Here is a 14,437-nt window from a genome sequence, read left to right on the forward strand (position 1 = left end):
CATGAAATAATCAATGAAGTGACACCAAACAGGAAGGATAAAATAGAAAAAAAGGATCTAAAGAGATTTTGAGCAATTGTAACTTCCTTTCTGCCTTTCTGTGTTTTCTAAATTTTCTACAATGAACATATATTGCTGTTGAGATCTGTAGGAGAAAAAAATCTAAAGGAAAGGACTTAAATAATCCCCCATGGGATGACCATTTTGTTAAGGTCCATTTGTAAAGTACAATAAAGCCTCAAATAAGCAAAACCCAACCTGCATTTCATCAGCATTTGGCTTTCTTTTTTCCAATAATCCATTTTAAGAAGAGGCAAATCACAAGAAAACAAGCAAATACAAGGAATGTGTTGGAACTAATTTAAATCTCTGTTTGAAAACTTTGTTTAAATTGTTTTCTAAATATTTCGTTTTGTACAAGGAATATAAGCTGCTTAAGAAAATAGCTGTGAAGAAATCTTTCTGGTCCCACTTAACCACCAAATCAAGCCACTGTGCTAGTAGCAACAGGCTAATAGAGAAATAATCAGTTGTATGTAAGAATCAGGCTGTATCCCATTAAATAAATCAAATAGTACATAAGAGTAGGGAGTGTTTTTCTTCTCTTCAAATAATTAAAACACTAAAGCAAATTGAAGAAAACAGTTTTGGTCAATGCGGGCCTTAATGAATACGAATACAAGAATGGATGGAGTGATTTTACATAGGGGCTCATGATAAAATCAAGCAAAGGAAAATGTGGTCACAGACAAGATAGGATTAGTAGGCTAGACAGGAAAGACTTGGTTGACATGCTAGACTAGAGAAATACCAAGAAGGGAAATGGGGGCTAGGATCAGATACAGAGCTAGGGATCATTCTCAGTGGGTCTTGTTGCTCAGTAAAAGATAGTGGCTGGGCAGCCCTAATTTTGCAGGCCCAACCCTTCAGCCCATTCCTTGGGCTAAAGAACTGGACTGTGTCTGGCAGAATTCTGATTCATGGAGCCCTGTAGCTGCAGCCCCAATCCCCCTTCCTTACCCAAAATGACCCTTCCATATTCATACTAGAGGATGGTGCTACTTCCTCTGAGAGAAGTGAAGTCCTGTTTGTTTGAAACTTCCCTTAGCTTCTCTCCAGAAGTTAGTTCTTTTTTTTTTTTTTTTTTTTTATAAGATGACCGGTAAGGGGATCTTAACCCTTGACTTGGTGGTGTCAGCACCACACTCTCCCAAGTGAGCTAACCAGCCATCCCTATGTCGGGATCCGAACCCATGGCCTTGTTGTTATCAGCACCACACTCTCCCAAGTAAGCCACAGACTGGCCTTAGAAGTTAGTTCTTAAAAGTTCAGCTTTTGACTGAGATCTTGACCCAAGTAAAGGATGATATTTTATGTCTCCTTCTGCTCTACCACATCTAGAAAAAGGAATTAGAAACTCATCTCAAGGAAGTTGAAAGACAACTTTAGCTTTTTCTGCATCCTCTTGAACAGCTTTGGCATAGAAAATAGACCACCTGAGGCTCAGAGAAGCTAGCTTCTGTTAAAAGTGGTCCAATGGTGCTTTAACTGAAGGTTGAGGGAAAACTGCTGGGAAGAGCTTTTGCCTCTAAGCTCAGATTCAGGGTGAGCTGATAATGGAAAAATTAAATATTAGGGAGAAAGGTATCAAATTACACCTTAGGCATTTCTTTCTTTTAAAAGGGTTGTTCTAAAAGAATTAACTGCTTTACTGGCTGACATGTTTGGGTTCAGCTGTTTTAATAAAGAGATTATTTTTTATAATAAAAGGGAGGAAAAGCTTGCTTAAGTATTTTAAACATGCCTATGACTTAAGCCTTATTGCTTTAGTCCATGTGACTGTGGCAAGCCACTGCCAATAACCCCTTGAAAGTGGAATCTGGAAAACTAAAAGCATAAAGTAAAAACAAATGTTCAAAGGGATTTATTTTAGGGGCAGGGGTAGGGGATTGAGAGGCAGGGTGGACAGGGGAAGGGAGGGAAAGTACAAAAGTTTAAGGGAATTACTCCATTTGATCTGACTTCTGTATCTTTTACCTTGACAATATCTCTTACATTTATTCTGTCATGTTCAGAATATGATCCTGAGGCCCAGTGAGATACTCACCTATCAAGGACAATTCAATTATGTTGCCTGGATTCTCCTCACTTAGACAGGAAAAGAGACCATGACAGTTTTGGAAAGATTTTGAACATTAAGCCATAAGAAAACAAAGAAATTTCTTCTTAGCCCTCAGTTATCCAAACACAATTAACCAGACTCTTCTCCTCCCCCTATTCCCTATGCATTCCAGCCAACTGAAGTCACAGTGGACTGGGATTCAGATGTATGTTAGCTGGAAGATTTTTTTCCCGGCACTAATCTCATACTATCTGAGTTATAAATTATGCTCATTAAATACTTTCTAGAGATTCAAACAAAATGAAAAAGAAAACAAAGTGTCTCCTCCTTTTTTCTGTGAAAATACAGAACTTCTTATCTTAGTCCAAGTTGGGCCTGCTATTTTGGAATGACTAAACTTGGAGGTGGTTCCCTACTCTTTTTTAGGGTTCACATCCATTGCAGTTTACATTCAAATGGCCTTTTTGATGATAGCTGGGTAATGAGCAAAGCTTGTAAAAGTTACTTCTCAGGGGTCCCCTTACAATGGAATTAGGCTTGAATAACCCTGGAGATTGTTCATCCTCAGCAGCATAGTCATTCACTAATTTCTTGTCCAGGCAGAACAACTTGATGAACTGGAGTGAGCTTTTCCATTGTCTCACCAAGAGAAGATTCAAGTCTTGGAGTCCTTTACCCCTGTGTGGGAGAAAGAGAAAACAGTAAGTATAGCTTCTCCATCCTAGGACTTTCACAGCATTTCAATATGAATGATTTCAAGCCCTATACCACTACTCTACTCCATGAACAGCTTACAAATTGCTAAACTTTCCTGGATCATTGAACAAATAAACATTATTGCATTTGTCAGGTTTGCATAATTAGATATTGCTGTTTACAATGTTTTTTTTTTCTTTACAAATTATTGTATCTGTCATGTTTGTATAATTAGGTATTGCTATTTACAAGGGTTTCTACAAACTTAACAAAAAATGGCGCATGTTAATATACAGGTGGTCCCCACTTACTAATGAGGTGTGTCCTAAACATTTATAAGTCAATGATTTGGAACTTGGAATGCCTTCCTCCATAGAAACTGTGCTATATATGTGGTGGTCAGGTTTCTAGCCAGTCCACAAAGGCCGATTTAACCCACATGGAGCAAATTATATTAGAGCTCTAGTGGAGGTCCTGTGTCCCGAGAGCAGAAGGAAAAATGTGCTTTTTCCCCGTTCTTTAAGTCTAAGGAAAACTCAAAGAAAAGGTTTACAAGAGATGGAATCTAAACTGACTTTTCCACCTTTATACTTGTTTTTACCCTTCTCCCATCTCCCAGGGATCCATTGCTCTTGTGTTCTACTAAGCCTGCCACCGCGACCTTCCGTTCTTCGAAACTTCCAACTTCCTCATTTCTTCTTGCCCCAATCAAAATGAATCTGCCAAGTCCCCCTGAATATCTAGCTCAGTTCACCATTATTATGATACAAGTGATTAATCACTCCTCACCCTCCAAAAGGCATATCTATAATTAAAGAGGGGGCTTATCATCCCCAAATTAATCCCAGTTGATGAAACTTTAGGGAACGTAATCAGATGAAGTGAAACTCCAGTTTGAGTAGTGATGGATATTTGGGGGCACAAGGTAGGAGCTACCAGGTCGACAGCAGGGCACTGTCTGAGAGTCAGCCCCTGTAATCCATTCATCAAAGTAGTGCCTGCTTTCACAGTAGCTTTTCTTCCTCTCTGTCTGACACCACAGATTTCTAAAGGTTTCAAGTTTTCCCCCAATGGCTCCCATGATGGCAGCAGTGGGTCAAAGGCATTTATTGGTATTGTGGGTCTTTGGTAAGTTGGATCTATCCCGGTAAGATCTGGCCTGTAAATTTACAGAAAGTTGGGAACATTCCGGAATAAGTGGTGTTGCTGGATGACACGATATAGGATGTTTAATGAGAGATAAGTGAGGTGGCTGGGAGTTCTTGGATTTAGGTCAAACCTTCTGAAATTTGTCAAGGGTGCTCTTCTTGGGGATTTTTGTGATTTGCACAGGTCACCAAGGCTATTGTGGTCAATTAACATGCTGATTAAAGCACAAGTGCTAATGAGGCCAGGACCAGAGGTTGAATGAATCTCCTGTTGTGCAAGTGGCTTCAATCTGTTCCGTATACCTACAGCCCACTGAAGCTGGCCCTCTGTCAAGGGGGTCCAGATGAATGAGTTTGTAAATGACCTAAGCTACATCCAATGTACATGCTGGGAAAGCACTATCCAGCACACAGCCAATGATGGTGAGTCAGCTGCAGTGTCTTCTGCTGCAAACTCCAATGCATTCTTAGGAATGGACGGGTTCTTGTACAATGCCTCCAATGCCTGCACCATCCTGCCAGAGGGAAAATCCTTCAAGAACTTCCAAACCCTTTCCAGCAGAGAGAGAAACAGAGAGCAAGTGAATGAGAGAGAGAGAGAGAGACTGTGTGTGTCTATGTCTGTGTTTGAAAGTGTCCCTGCATTTCCCTACCCACAGGAAAGAATGTTCCTGGAAATTGGATGACTGTGTATCCCAGCTTCTAATCTGCTCATGTTAGTCAGCAGGAAAGAACAAAGCCAAGCCCCAGGTGGCAAGGAGTCATGGGGTGGTACAGGAGGCTGCAGAGGAGCCGCATGCTCAGTACAGAAGCCTTTCTGAAACATAAATATTTATGACCAATACAGGGTACCTGTTATTGTTGCAGAAATGAAGAATGCACTGGGGTTTCCTCAGGAGACAAATAGTCACAGAGCTGACACAGTAAACAGAGGTTAGTGGAAGAATAGGAAGAATATGGACACTTTGGGTAGTTGCTGCTACAATTTTGATTATTCTGGAACATGGTAGAGAACAAGGGAGCAGGAGTATGTGGAGATTCCCTAAAGTTTACCTTAGAACCCTGTGATTTCCAATGATAAGTGGAGGGGCCAATGGGTTTCATAGTCAGAGTTCCCATGGCAGAGAGAATAAGAAAGCAAGTTAAAACAGAGAATAGATACTGAGGGGCATCCGAAAAGCAGTGGATTCCTTAGAGATAAATACATGGGGAGAATTATTGATAATGGTGTTGGTGTTGCTGCTTCAGAATCAGACCATCCTAGCAAGGGAGGAGGAATAGGGAAAACTGTCCTGAATCCAAGCCAAGCAGTCAAGGAGTAACCAGTCTTATTTTGGTTCTCAATGCCAACCTTGGGAGGGATCAGGCAGTGCCTCCAGAGGAAATGATATAAGCATGGTCTTGCCAATAGACCCCAGGAAAAAGAGGTAGTCGCAATATTGCTGTGTTGCCTAGATAGATGTAAGTCTCTTAAGCCCTGAAGTGGCTCACTACATGGCCCAAGTGCTCAACAATGAAAGAGACAGATGCACCCACCTGATAACTGGATAGAAAGGCCAGCCTTGCTAGCATTCAAATGTGTTATCAGTGCAGGACGCAAGGGTCTCTCTCAGGCCAGGGCAGCCAACTTCACTCAAGTGCATCTCACTCTACAAGAGGCCTCCCCTCAACAAGGCTTTTGCCCACCTCAGTGGAGCTTGGAAACTCACCAGTTCCATCACATTCTGCCAACAGAGTGAGGCTGAAATCAGCTCACATGCCAAAGGGAGCCCCAGCTTTGAAAATTTGGCAATCTCCTTCATTGTTTTCCTGCTAGTGTTTACCTTATGGCTTGTTTCTCACCAACTGCCTTTCTGCTTTTCTTCTTTGGAAGGCTGCGATCTCTACTGGTTGCAGGCCATGGCCCACTTGCCTAAAGGGCAGGGGAGACACCAAAATAAGTAATGCAGAGAGTGGGGCAGAGCAGGGCATAGAAAGACTCCAATTAAGCGTGAACTCCACTTACCCATCTTTGTCCTCTGTTGGGGGCACAGGAAGGGGCTTCGTGAAGCCTTTTTTTCCAATCAGCCAGAAGGTCTCCTCTATGCCTTTACCCTTATAATAAAAAATATGGAAAATTTTAAGTATGCTATAATCAGTTTTCCTAAAGAAGTCCTTCTAGCCAATAGAGTACAAGCATTCAGTTTGGCTCAGAAATTTGCCTCTGCTTTCCCCTTGTCACCACTCCCTGCAGGCTTCCTTCCTACAGGGCATCCATATGCACCTGAGCCTCAAGCAAGCTCCATAGCCTGCCAGAGCAGCCAGATGAAAAGTGAACACTATATAAAGCTGTCATCCAGATGTTGTGTCTACCCACCACCACACAACTTCATCTTTGGGAATGTGTGGATGTTTGGCTACATAGAGACCAAATATCTGGATGCTCAATTGAAGATTTTGTCACTTTTGCCCTGAACTGTTGGCATGAGGTGAGCCATTGTCTTTTGTACCTACAGTACATACATTCAGAGTCCACCTCCCCCCACACCCTGCCATCCAATGGCTCTCACAAAACCCAAAAAGGGAATGGAAATGAAAAACAAGCTGTGCGACTTTGTCTTTAAGTCTGGGGCATCCTGGCTTCTTTGAGAGACCTACATTTCTGCAGTGTTCTTTTCTTTCTGCTCAGGGATTTGCATAGATAGGGTGAGATCACAAGGCGTCCTCCATCTACAGCCCAGCTAGTTGATTATCAAGAACCGTAAGTCTGAGAAAAGAAAGGGAGTGTAAACTTGAGCTAGTCACCCCAGGGCCTGAGTGATGACCTCAGAGGAGCTGAATTTTCTGCCTCTGTTCTGCCCTGCACTCCCCTCTTTCCAGTAAACCTTCCTTTCAACATGCTTCTCTCTCCTCCTTTTAATTCTCTTTTGTCTGTCCTCTCATTTCCTCCAATCCATAAGAAAAAAAAAAAATGTGTTTACTAAGACTGAGAAAAGTAATAGGATGTGTTTCCAACTCATTAATCTGAAATAAGGTCTCACTCTCAGCAGCTCTCATTTGGAACAGTACTAAATTGTTTAACTTAAAAATTCCAATTAGGTTTGCCCCCTTTAAATATCAAATGCACTGTACTCTATTTTACATCACATATATTTATCCCTTAACAATAATGGCAACAACCATAATAATAATTAGCACATTTAACTGGAGAATCTCAAAGCATTTTACAAATTTTGGTTCAAGGTTCTGAACAAGGCCTCCATGAGGCAACTAGGAAGAGAATACCACTATAGCCCAACCTCCATTAACTGGCAATCAACTATCCCTAAACCTCAAATAATTGGACTATTCAGGGCCACTCTATTTCCAGAAGAGGTGAACAACTTAAAAATACATTTCACTACTTATTCATGCATTTATTCCACCCTTTTTATACCAGGGCTGGCAATACAGAGATGGCTCTTTCTTTAAGGAGTTCACAGTATAGTTATACAAAAACAACTACCAGGCTGTCTTGGTTTCTGAACATGTTGAACCCAACTCCTCTGTCTCCAAAGCTCTTTCTTTTCCTCAAAGAAAAGTACCTGTTGCAGTGTCTTGTACAGAGAGTTGATCGGTAAATAATCAGATTGTTCAATTAAATGGAACTCTCAACCCTTGAGTACTTGAAATACTCAAGGCATCATTGGATCTCATTTTGGTAAAACATAGTTAAAGCTCAAACTTGAGGACCCACACCCATAACCATACTTGACTATTTGTCTTGAGGTCTAGAGGCTATCAGGACAACATGCCAATTCCCAAGGGAGCTTTGTAGATGCCAGGATTGTCCAAACGTTTGGGTGGGTCCTGGGTCAGACTGGGATGCCAAAAATAATGGTTGCAAAAGAGGATGGGAGTGTTATGGGCTCAGACAAGCCTCCAAAGCAATGAGTATGCAGGGGAGCTCCAGGGGCTCTCTGAGGTTTTGGAGCCCATCCAGGAGAATTCTTAGAATCCTAGCTTTCTGTTTACCCACCCCATTTCCACAATTCTGCTGAAGAGAGGGAAGAAAGGGAAATAAGTATGAAAACAACTAAAGCCTAAGGCAAACTCTTTGACCCAATATCAATCCCTGGGAAGTCCCAGAGTTCCCCCAAATAATAGCATTTTTCTTTGGCATAACAATTTTAACACACTTTGGCATCTCCTGTCTTATTTAATCCTCACAGAAATCCTGAAAGGCAGGTCTATTACTAATCTCATTCTGCAAATGGGGACACTGAAGTTTATGGAGATTAAATGACTTGTCAATAAGCGGGCACAGCTGGGACTTGAACCTAACTCTACTAGACTCCAAATTTTAAACACTCTTCCTTCCACACCACATAGCTTCTCCAACACACTGGAGTCAAGAGGCAAGTCTACAGGCCAAAAAGCAACTGTTGAGAATTTTAAAGCTTGTGAGATTAATGAGCTTCCTGATAACCACAGGCCAGGAGAGGCCTCTATATGGACAAAAGAAAGCACAATGAGGATGAAGTTAGTTGTTCAATGTCACACATTGAGTCACTGATGGGGCAAGAATTAGAGACCAGACCTTCTGACCTTCATGAATCAGTCAATACAACCTCATTATTTCTTGGCTCAATTGCTGGTGTGTGTGGGTGTATGTGTGCGTGTGCACACATGTGCATGCATGCACATATGTGTGCAAATGAGTGCTCGTGTGTGTGTTAGGGGTTGGAGAAAGGGGAGAAGAGGTTGAGGAAGAGGAGAAATCACAAATAACACAGTACTAATGTTTAAGGACCTGAGAACCAAATACCATTTAACCCCAGAATTCAGAGACAAGGTCAGAAAGTGTACACCTCTGGAATGCACATTGGTAGAGCCATTATAGAAAACTGTATGGAATTTCCTCAAAAAACAAAAACAGAATTATCATATGATCCAGAAATCCCACTCATGAGTATTTATCCAAAAGATTTTAAATCAGTTTGTTGAAGAGATTTCTGCACTTCCATGTTTATTGCAGCACTATATACAATAAACAAGTTATGGACTTAACCTAAGTGTCCATCAGTAAATGAATGGATAAAGAAAACGTGGTACATATACACAAAAGAATACTATTCAGCCTTTAAAGAGAAGGAAACTCTGTCATTTGTGACAACACTGATGGAATTGGAGAACATTATGCTGAGTGAAACAAACCAGGCACAGAAAGACAAATGCCACTTGATCTCACTTACACGTGGAATTTAAAACAATGAAACTAATAGAAGCAGAGAGTAGAATGGTGGTTACAGAGGCTGAGGGTAGAGGGAATGGGAAGATGGTGGTCGAAGTGTATAAAATCTTAGACAATAGGAATATGTGTTTTCTTAATGTAGTGAATATAGTTAGTAATAGAGTATTGTACATGTCAAAATGGCTGAGAGTAAATTTCAAATGTTCTCACCACAAAAGTTAAGTATTTCAGTGATGGATATGTTAACCAGCTTGATTTAATTATTCCACATTTTATTCATAAGCCATAACATCACTGTGTACTTCATAAGTATACACTATTTTAGTCAATTATTGATTTAAAAAAATTGTTTTTAAAAAGTGTCCACCTCTGGCAACAACAACAAAAACTGGCTGAGAACAACCATTTAAGAAAGTCTTTCTAGAATGTAAATCTATCTACAGGTCTATGGTAAACATGAATGCAACTGATAAGCCTAGATATGAGTATATACAAAATCTCAGCAAGGACTTACAAACTTATCAGGAAGACGGTGACTGAAACAGGAATCATGTAAGAGAAGAGATTATAAAATGATTTGAAAAAGCAGAATTGGCCAGTTAGGCATTGATCATTTGTTGCCAGTATAGTACAAGATGGGGTCGCAGTGGGTGGTGGGATGGCTTCCCAGAGAGGCTGAGCTTCTCATCTCTAAATGAGTCCTCCCCCATGCTACCTCAGCTGATTCAGTTTGGTCTCTTTCTTTGTACCCCCAATCCACCCAATTACTCAGTTGCCCTATGTTCTCTTCTCTCAACCAATCCAATCCATATCTTTGATTCTGCTAACGGAAACAACTTAAAGTGTCATCACTCCAGTGAAAGAGAGGGAGTGGGGAAAGAGTGTTGTTACTGGATCCAAACCTTGAGCCCAAGAGAAGAGGTTTAAATGGGGGAAATTCCAAGCATCAGCCAACTGGAAGGAAAGGCTGTTTTAGCAATCAACTTTGGAATCACACCTGGATGACCATCAAATGTGGTCTTTCTGCCCCATGTACTGGAGCAACTCTTAGCAGCACAGAGTGGATGAGGGGTGGAAATGTTGAATCAGAATTTCTGAAGTGCACTGGTGTTATGGTTTTATTGGTGATATATTGCATGTCCCTAATGAACTAGGAACCCCCATCCTCCAGACCCTACTATGCAATGTGCAATAACTGCTTCTCATCAGTAAACGGAGGGTACAGAGATAGAAAGGATCTCTCCTCCTCTCCCTTTCTTTCCTTGGGTCTTACTTCCTCTCCTCTTCCTTCTTATTGTCCCTTCCTTTCCTCTAGGGATTCCTCTCATCTTCTCCTTCAGTATCTCCCTCTCAATCTCTCTTCCCCACAAGGTCCCTGCAACCCCAATAACAAGCCCCAACGTGCCAGTAGGGAAAGGCTCTTCCAACTTGCTGCAGCACATTCCCAAATTCTCTGGGGTAGGGGAAACCGTGAAGCTGCAAAGGGCCCTTTTGAAGTAAGTCCTGCTTTTTTACTTGAAACACCCAAAGATGTGAGTGCTCCTGAATGGAATTTGTGGGCAATAAAAACCATGGCGGTGGGAAAACATTTTTCCTTTTTCAGTTGCAAAAGTGGCACCTCTTCAGCTTTTTAGCTTTTTAATGAAGAATCTGTACCCAGCAATACAGATGAAAGTGCTTCAGGAAACCAAGATTCCTTTATCCCCTCTGCTGAGAAATGACAGAATATATAGAGGGATCACAAAAGCCTTGGGCAATTTGATTCACTGCCCAAGTGATATCCCTACCTCCATCGCCTCACTGTCTAAGTTCTCTGCAGAGGTAGGAAAGGAGCCTCTGTTTCCTTGCAAGTGACTCATCCCACCTGCTGCATGATTTTAAGGATCTATTGGAAGGGATAAACAAGGACTAGCCAGAAAAGTGATAAGCTACATTCAGGCCTTCCAACCTTTAACTTCTGAAATCTAGTTATGTGCAATTTGCCACCATTTGGGGAAGGCATGCCAATGACAAAAACAAATTATGCATCACTCAGTGCCCTACTTTTGCTTTGCCCAAGAATATTCACTGAGAAAATCATCTTCACACAGCATGGTGTCATGAAAGGGGCACTAAATGGGAAGTCAGGCTTCCTGAGTTTCGGCCTAATTCTGGTATCAACTGACTATGTGACCTTGCTCAAATTACTTCATTTCTCTGGGCCTCGGTTCTTCATCTGAAATTAAGGGAGTTAGATTATCAGATCTGTGAGGTCTCTTACAAATGGGTCAGCCAGTGGTCCCGGGTTCATCTATTAAGAGATGAGAAGTCTCCAGTAGAAATGGCAAAAAATAGGAAAATCATTCTAATCCTGAATCCTGGATCAACTGATAATCCTAACACAGAGAAAAAGTGCTACAAAATGTTTGTCTTTCATAAAACTTACTATTCCTCTTGATCCTTGGGGAAAGACATAAAGTCTCTCTATAAACAGTTGACCAATGGCATAGATGAAAGGTCAGAAAGGGTGGCCTCTGAACAGGTGAACAGAAAACCTAAACTCACCAGTACTATGACTTATTGAACAACATCTGGCACTGCCAAAGAGTAAACAAAATGGAAATGAGAAAATGTAAATAATAGTGGAAAGCCAAATTCCAGGCAGTCCTTTAAGAGACAAAGATGCAACTCATAGTCTGAAAAATGCAGAAGTCTCAACAATTCTCTCCACTGTAGCCATATTTTAAAGAGAAGAAAACTGAACCAAGTGGGGCTGGAGATTCTGCCCAAATTGTAGCTGAGTCTCAGACTCCCAGGTAAACTCTTCCAGCAGACCCGGCCCTCTCCAGAAGCAGGCGGGTAAAAGTGGTTTGGTTCAAAAAACAAAAGGACATTATACCTTGAGCTCTGTTCTTCCTCGAAGCTCCACTTCATAGCCCTCACTTAGACTTCGAAGAATTGTAACAGTGCTGAGACTGACATGAATGCGATAAGCTGTAAAGGAAGAAGAGGCATGTCTTTGGCTACTTTCTCTTTGGTAAAATCAATGAGAAAACAGCCATGTAGTAAGTGCTCCCACTTCAAAATGAACTAGAACCTAAAGTAAAGTCCCGTGAGAGCGTTTTAGTCAGGGTTTCACGGAAGGAAGAGGGGGATTGTTGGCCTTCCTCACTAGGCCCAGTTAAGGTGTTAGCCCTAGCACCTATCAGCCTGCTAGACAGTATCTCAGATGAAAGGCCATGCAATAGAAAGATGCTAATTTAACTCCAAGGTTGACATAGAGAAACCAGCAAACACCACTGTGTTCTCAACTGAAACGTGACCTCCTCTGAGGGAAGTTTGGCTTCAGCAACTTCTCTCACAGGCTGATACTGGGGCTGAATTCTTAAGCTTTACATATCCTACTTAAAAAATAAAAGGGTATCTTTTTCATATGCATCTGTCAGTATTTCTGTACTTAAAACATCGCTGAGAAATATGTCAAGACCTCTGTCACTATTTTGAGGAAATTATACACTCATAGCTATTCTTTGGGTGGATGCATCTAGCTATGTACACACATAAATGTATTATTTTCCAAACAACGATCCCAACTGGGAATAAGAGCTTTACATGGGGATCTACCACTTTAAAAATTTATTTAGAATGTAAGTAGAATTTTTTTTGTTTTTGTTTTTTGGCAACTGGCTGGTAAGCGGATCCGTACCTTTGACCTTGGTGTTATCAACACCGCACTCTAACCCACTGAGCTAGCCAGCCACCCCCTAAGTGTAATTTTTTGATAAAGAACAATCACTTGTTAACTGAAGTAAGATCTTTGACCTTCCTGAAAACTGTCATCCTATGAAGTGAGATCTTGTTGAGGTTGAGTACCTTTTATTTAAGAAATAAAAGTCCAAAACTTGTTCTCACACATGCTTGAAAAAATCATTCTTTTAGAAGCTGATTACAATCTGAGTAGGAAGGCATGGCTGAAAAGAACTGCAAGAAATTTCTGCTATGTATACTCACAATGAATTTCCTTCTCTTGAATGCTCAGTGCTGTTATTTGTGTCTTCCTCATTAACTCATGGTCACCCAAAGCTTCTGCTTAAAAAGGGTTCTTATTCCTAAAAGCCACATGTCTGGCTAGTGTAACCCTAGCCAGTCCTATCTGTGCCATCCTACTAGCATTTTGTCTTTAGGGAGGCTTTCCATAGAGTAATTCTTCTGGTGGGAAACACATAGCTCAAAAAGAGATAGCTTATTCCAACCATCATCCAGTTGTGTGGTGAAGAGAATCACTCCAGGGCTGGATCACTGGTCACTTCCATTTCAGAATCTCAGTGAATTCAACTGGGTACAAAGGATATATTGATTAAACTGATTTTTTGTTAATAAACTTGTGATGTGTCCTGGTCTCATATCCAACATGAAGTTAAAGGCTACCTCTTTACAGATCTTTGATCAGTTGTGGAGCTTAACATCATATTTGGGTCACAGTCATTATCTTTTAGAAACACACACCAGCCAACTCTTTTAGTGCAGAGATCGCATGAGTATGTTTCTTTCTATCCCTCACAATACCTTCCTTGAACAATCAGTGCTTAATAAACACCTGCTGTGGGTGATTCACTCTATTTTCTCCTTCCTAGCTGATCACTGGACAAGGTGCTGCCTAAATCTCAAAATTCAATTTCTGTTCGCAAGTCTGTATTTCTGATGAGAAATGTGTAGAGTTTTCTTTGGTGCAGACCAAAATATGACTTCAGCCTTCTACAAACTTACATCAGTCCAGAGTACTGTGCCAAATCTGCATTTCGGTTCTATGATCAATTTCACTTTATCTTGGGTAGCACGTCAAGAGCAAAGTTATATGCAAAGTCATATTCACACAGCAGTTCCTGGATGACTACTTCCATGGTCTCTGCCATATCTGTGGAGTTCTAAGACTTTCCCAGATGTCAGAAAATTTATTCTGACAACAGCGTCTAAGTTCCATGCTGCCTCCTTAATCATGGCAACACAAGCTAGATTGACTAAGACTGGACCCATTGTGTAAGCCTGTTTCTGCACATGAGTGATGGGGAGGGGGGTCAGACAGGGCACCACCTACTGTGATATAGGCCACCATATCGTCAGGGACTCATTTAAGTATATATATTGCTGAAGTTTGGAAAGAGCTTATCGTGCCTAGTAGCTGCCAAAGCCAGGGCTGCTAAGGGCTGAAATGGTTTCTTCCTTCCTTCCTTCCTTTTTTCCTTCCTTCCTTCCTTCCTTCCTTCCTTCCTTCCTTCTTTC

At 41.2% G+C, this 14,437-nt stretch overlaps 1 protein-coding gene across 1 annotated transcript in view; it reads right to left on the reverse strand.

Annotated features, from left to right (window-relative positions):
• Positions 1–5,790: 5,790 nt before the first annotated feature.
• Positions 5,791–14,437, reverse strand: part of GUCY2F (guanylate cyclase 2F, retinal) — a 95,436-nt gene continuing 86,789 nt past the window's right edge. The window contains exons 16-18 of the mRNA XM_063084115.1: positions 12,057–12,151; positions 5,972–6,060; positions 5,791–5,878 (exon numbers count right to left, since the gene is read on the reverse strand). Of these exons, the coding sequence (XP_062940185.1) occupies positions 5,791–5,878; positions 5,972–6,060; positions 12,057–12,151 (272 nt within the window). The remainder of the gene's footprint in view (positions 5,879–5,971; positions 6,061–12,056; positions 12,152–14,437) is intronic.

The sequence above is a fragment of the Cynocephalus volans genome, chromosome X (genome assembly GCF_027409185.1).
Source record: "Cynocephalus volans isolate mCynVol1 chromosome X, mCynVol1.pri, whole genome shotgun sequence".
NCBI lineage: Eukaryota > Metazoa > Chordata > Mammalia > Dermoptera > Cynocephalidae > Cynocephalus > Cynocephalus volans.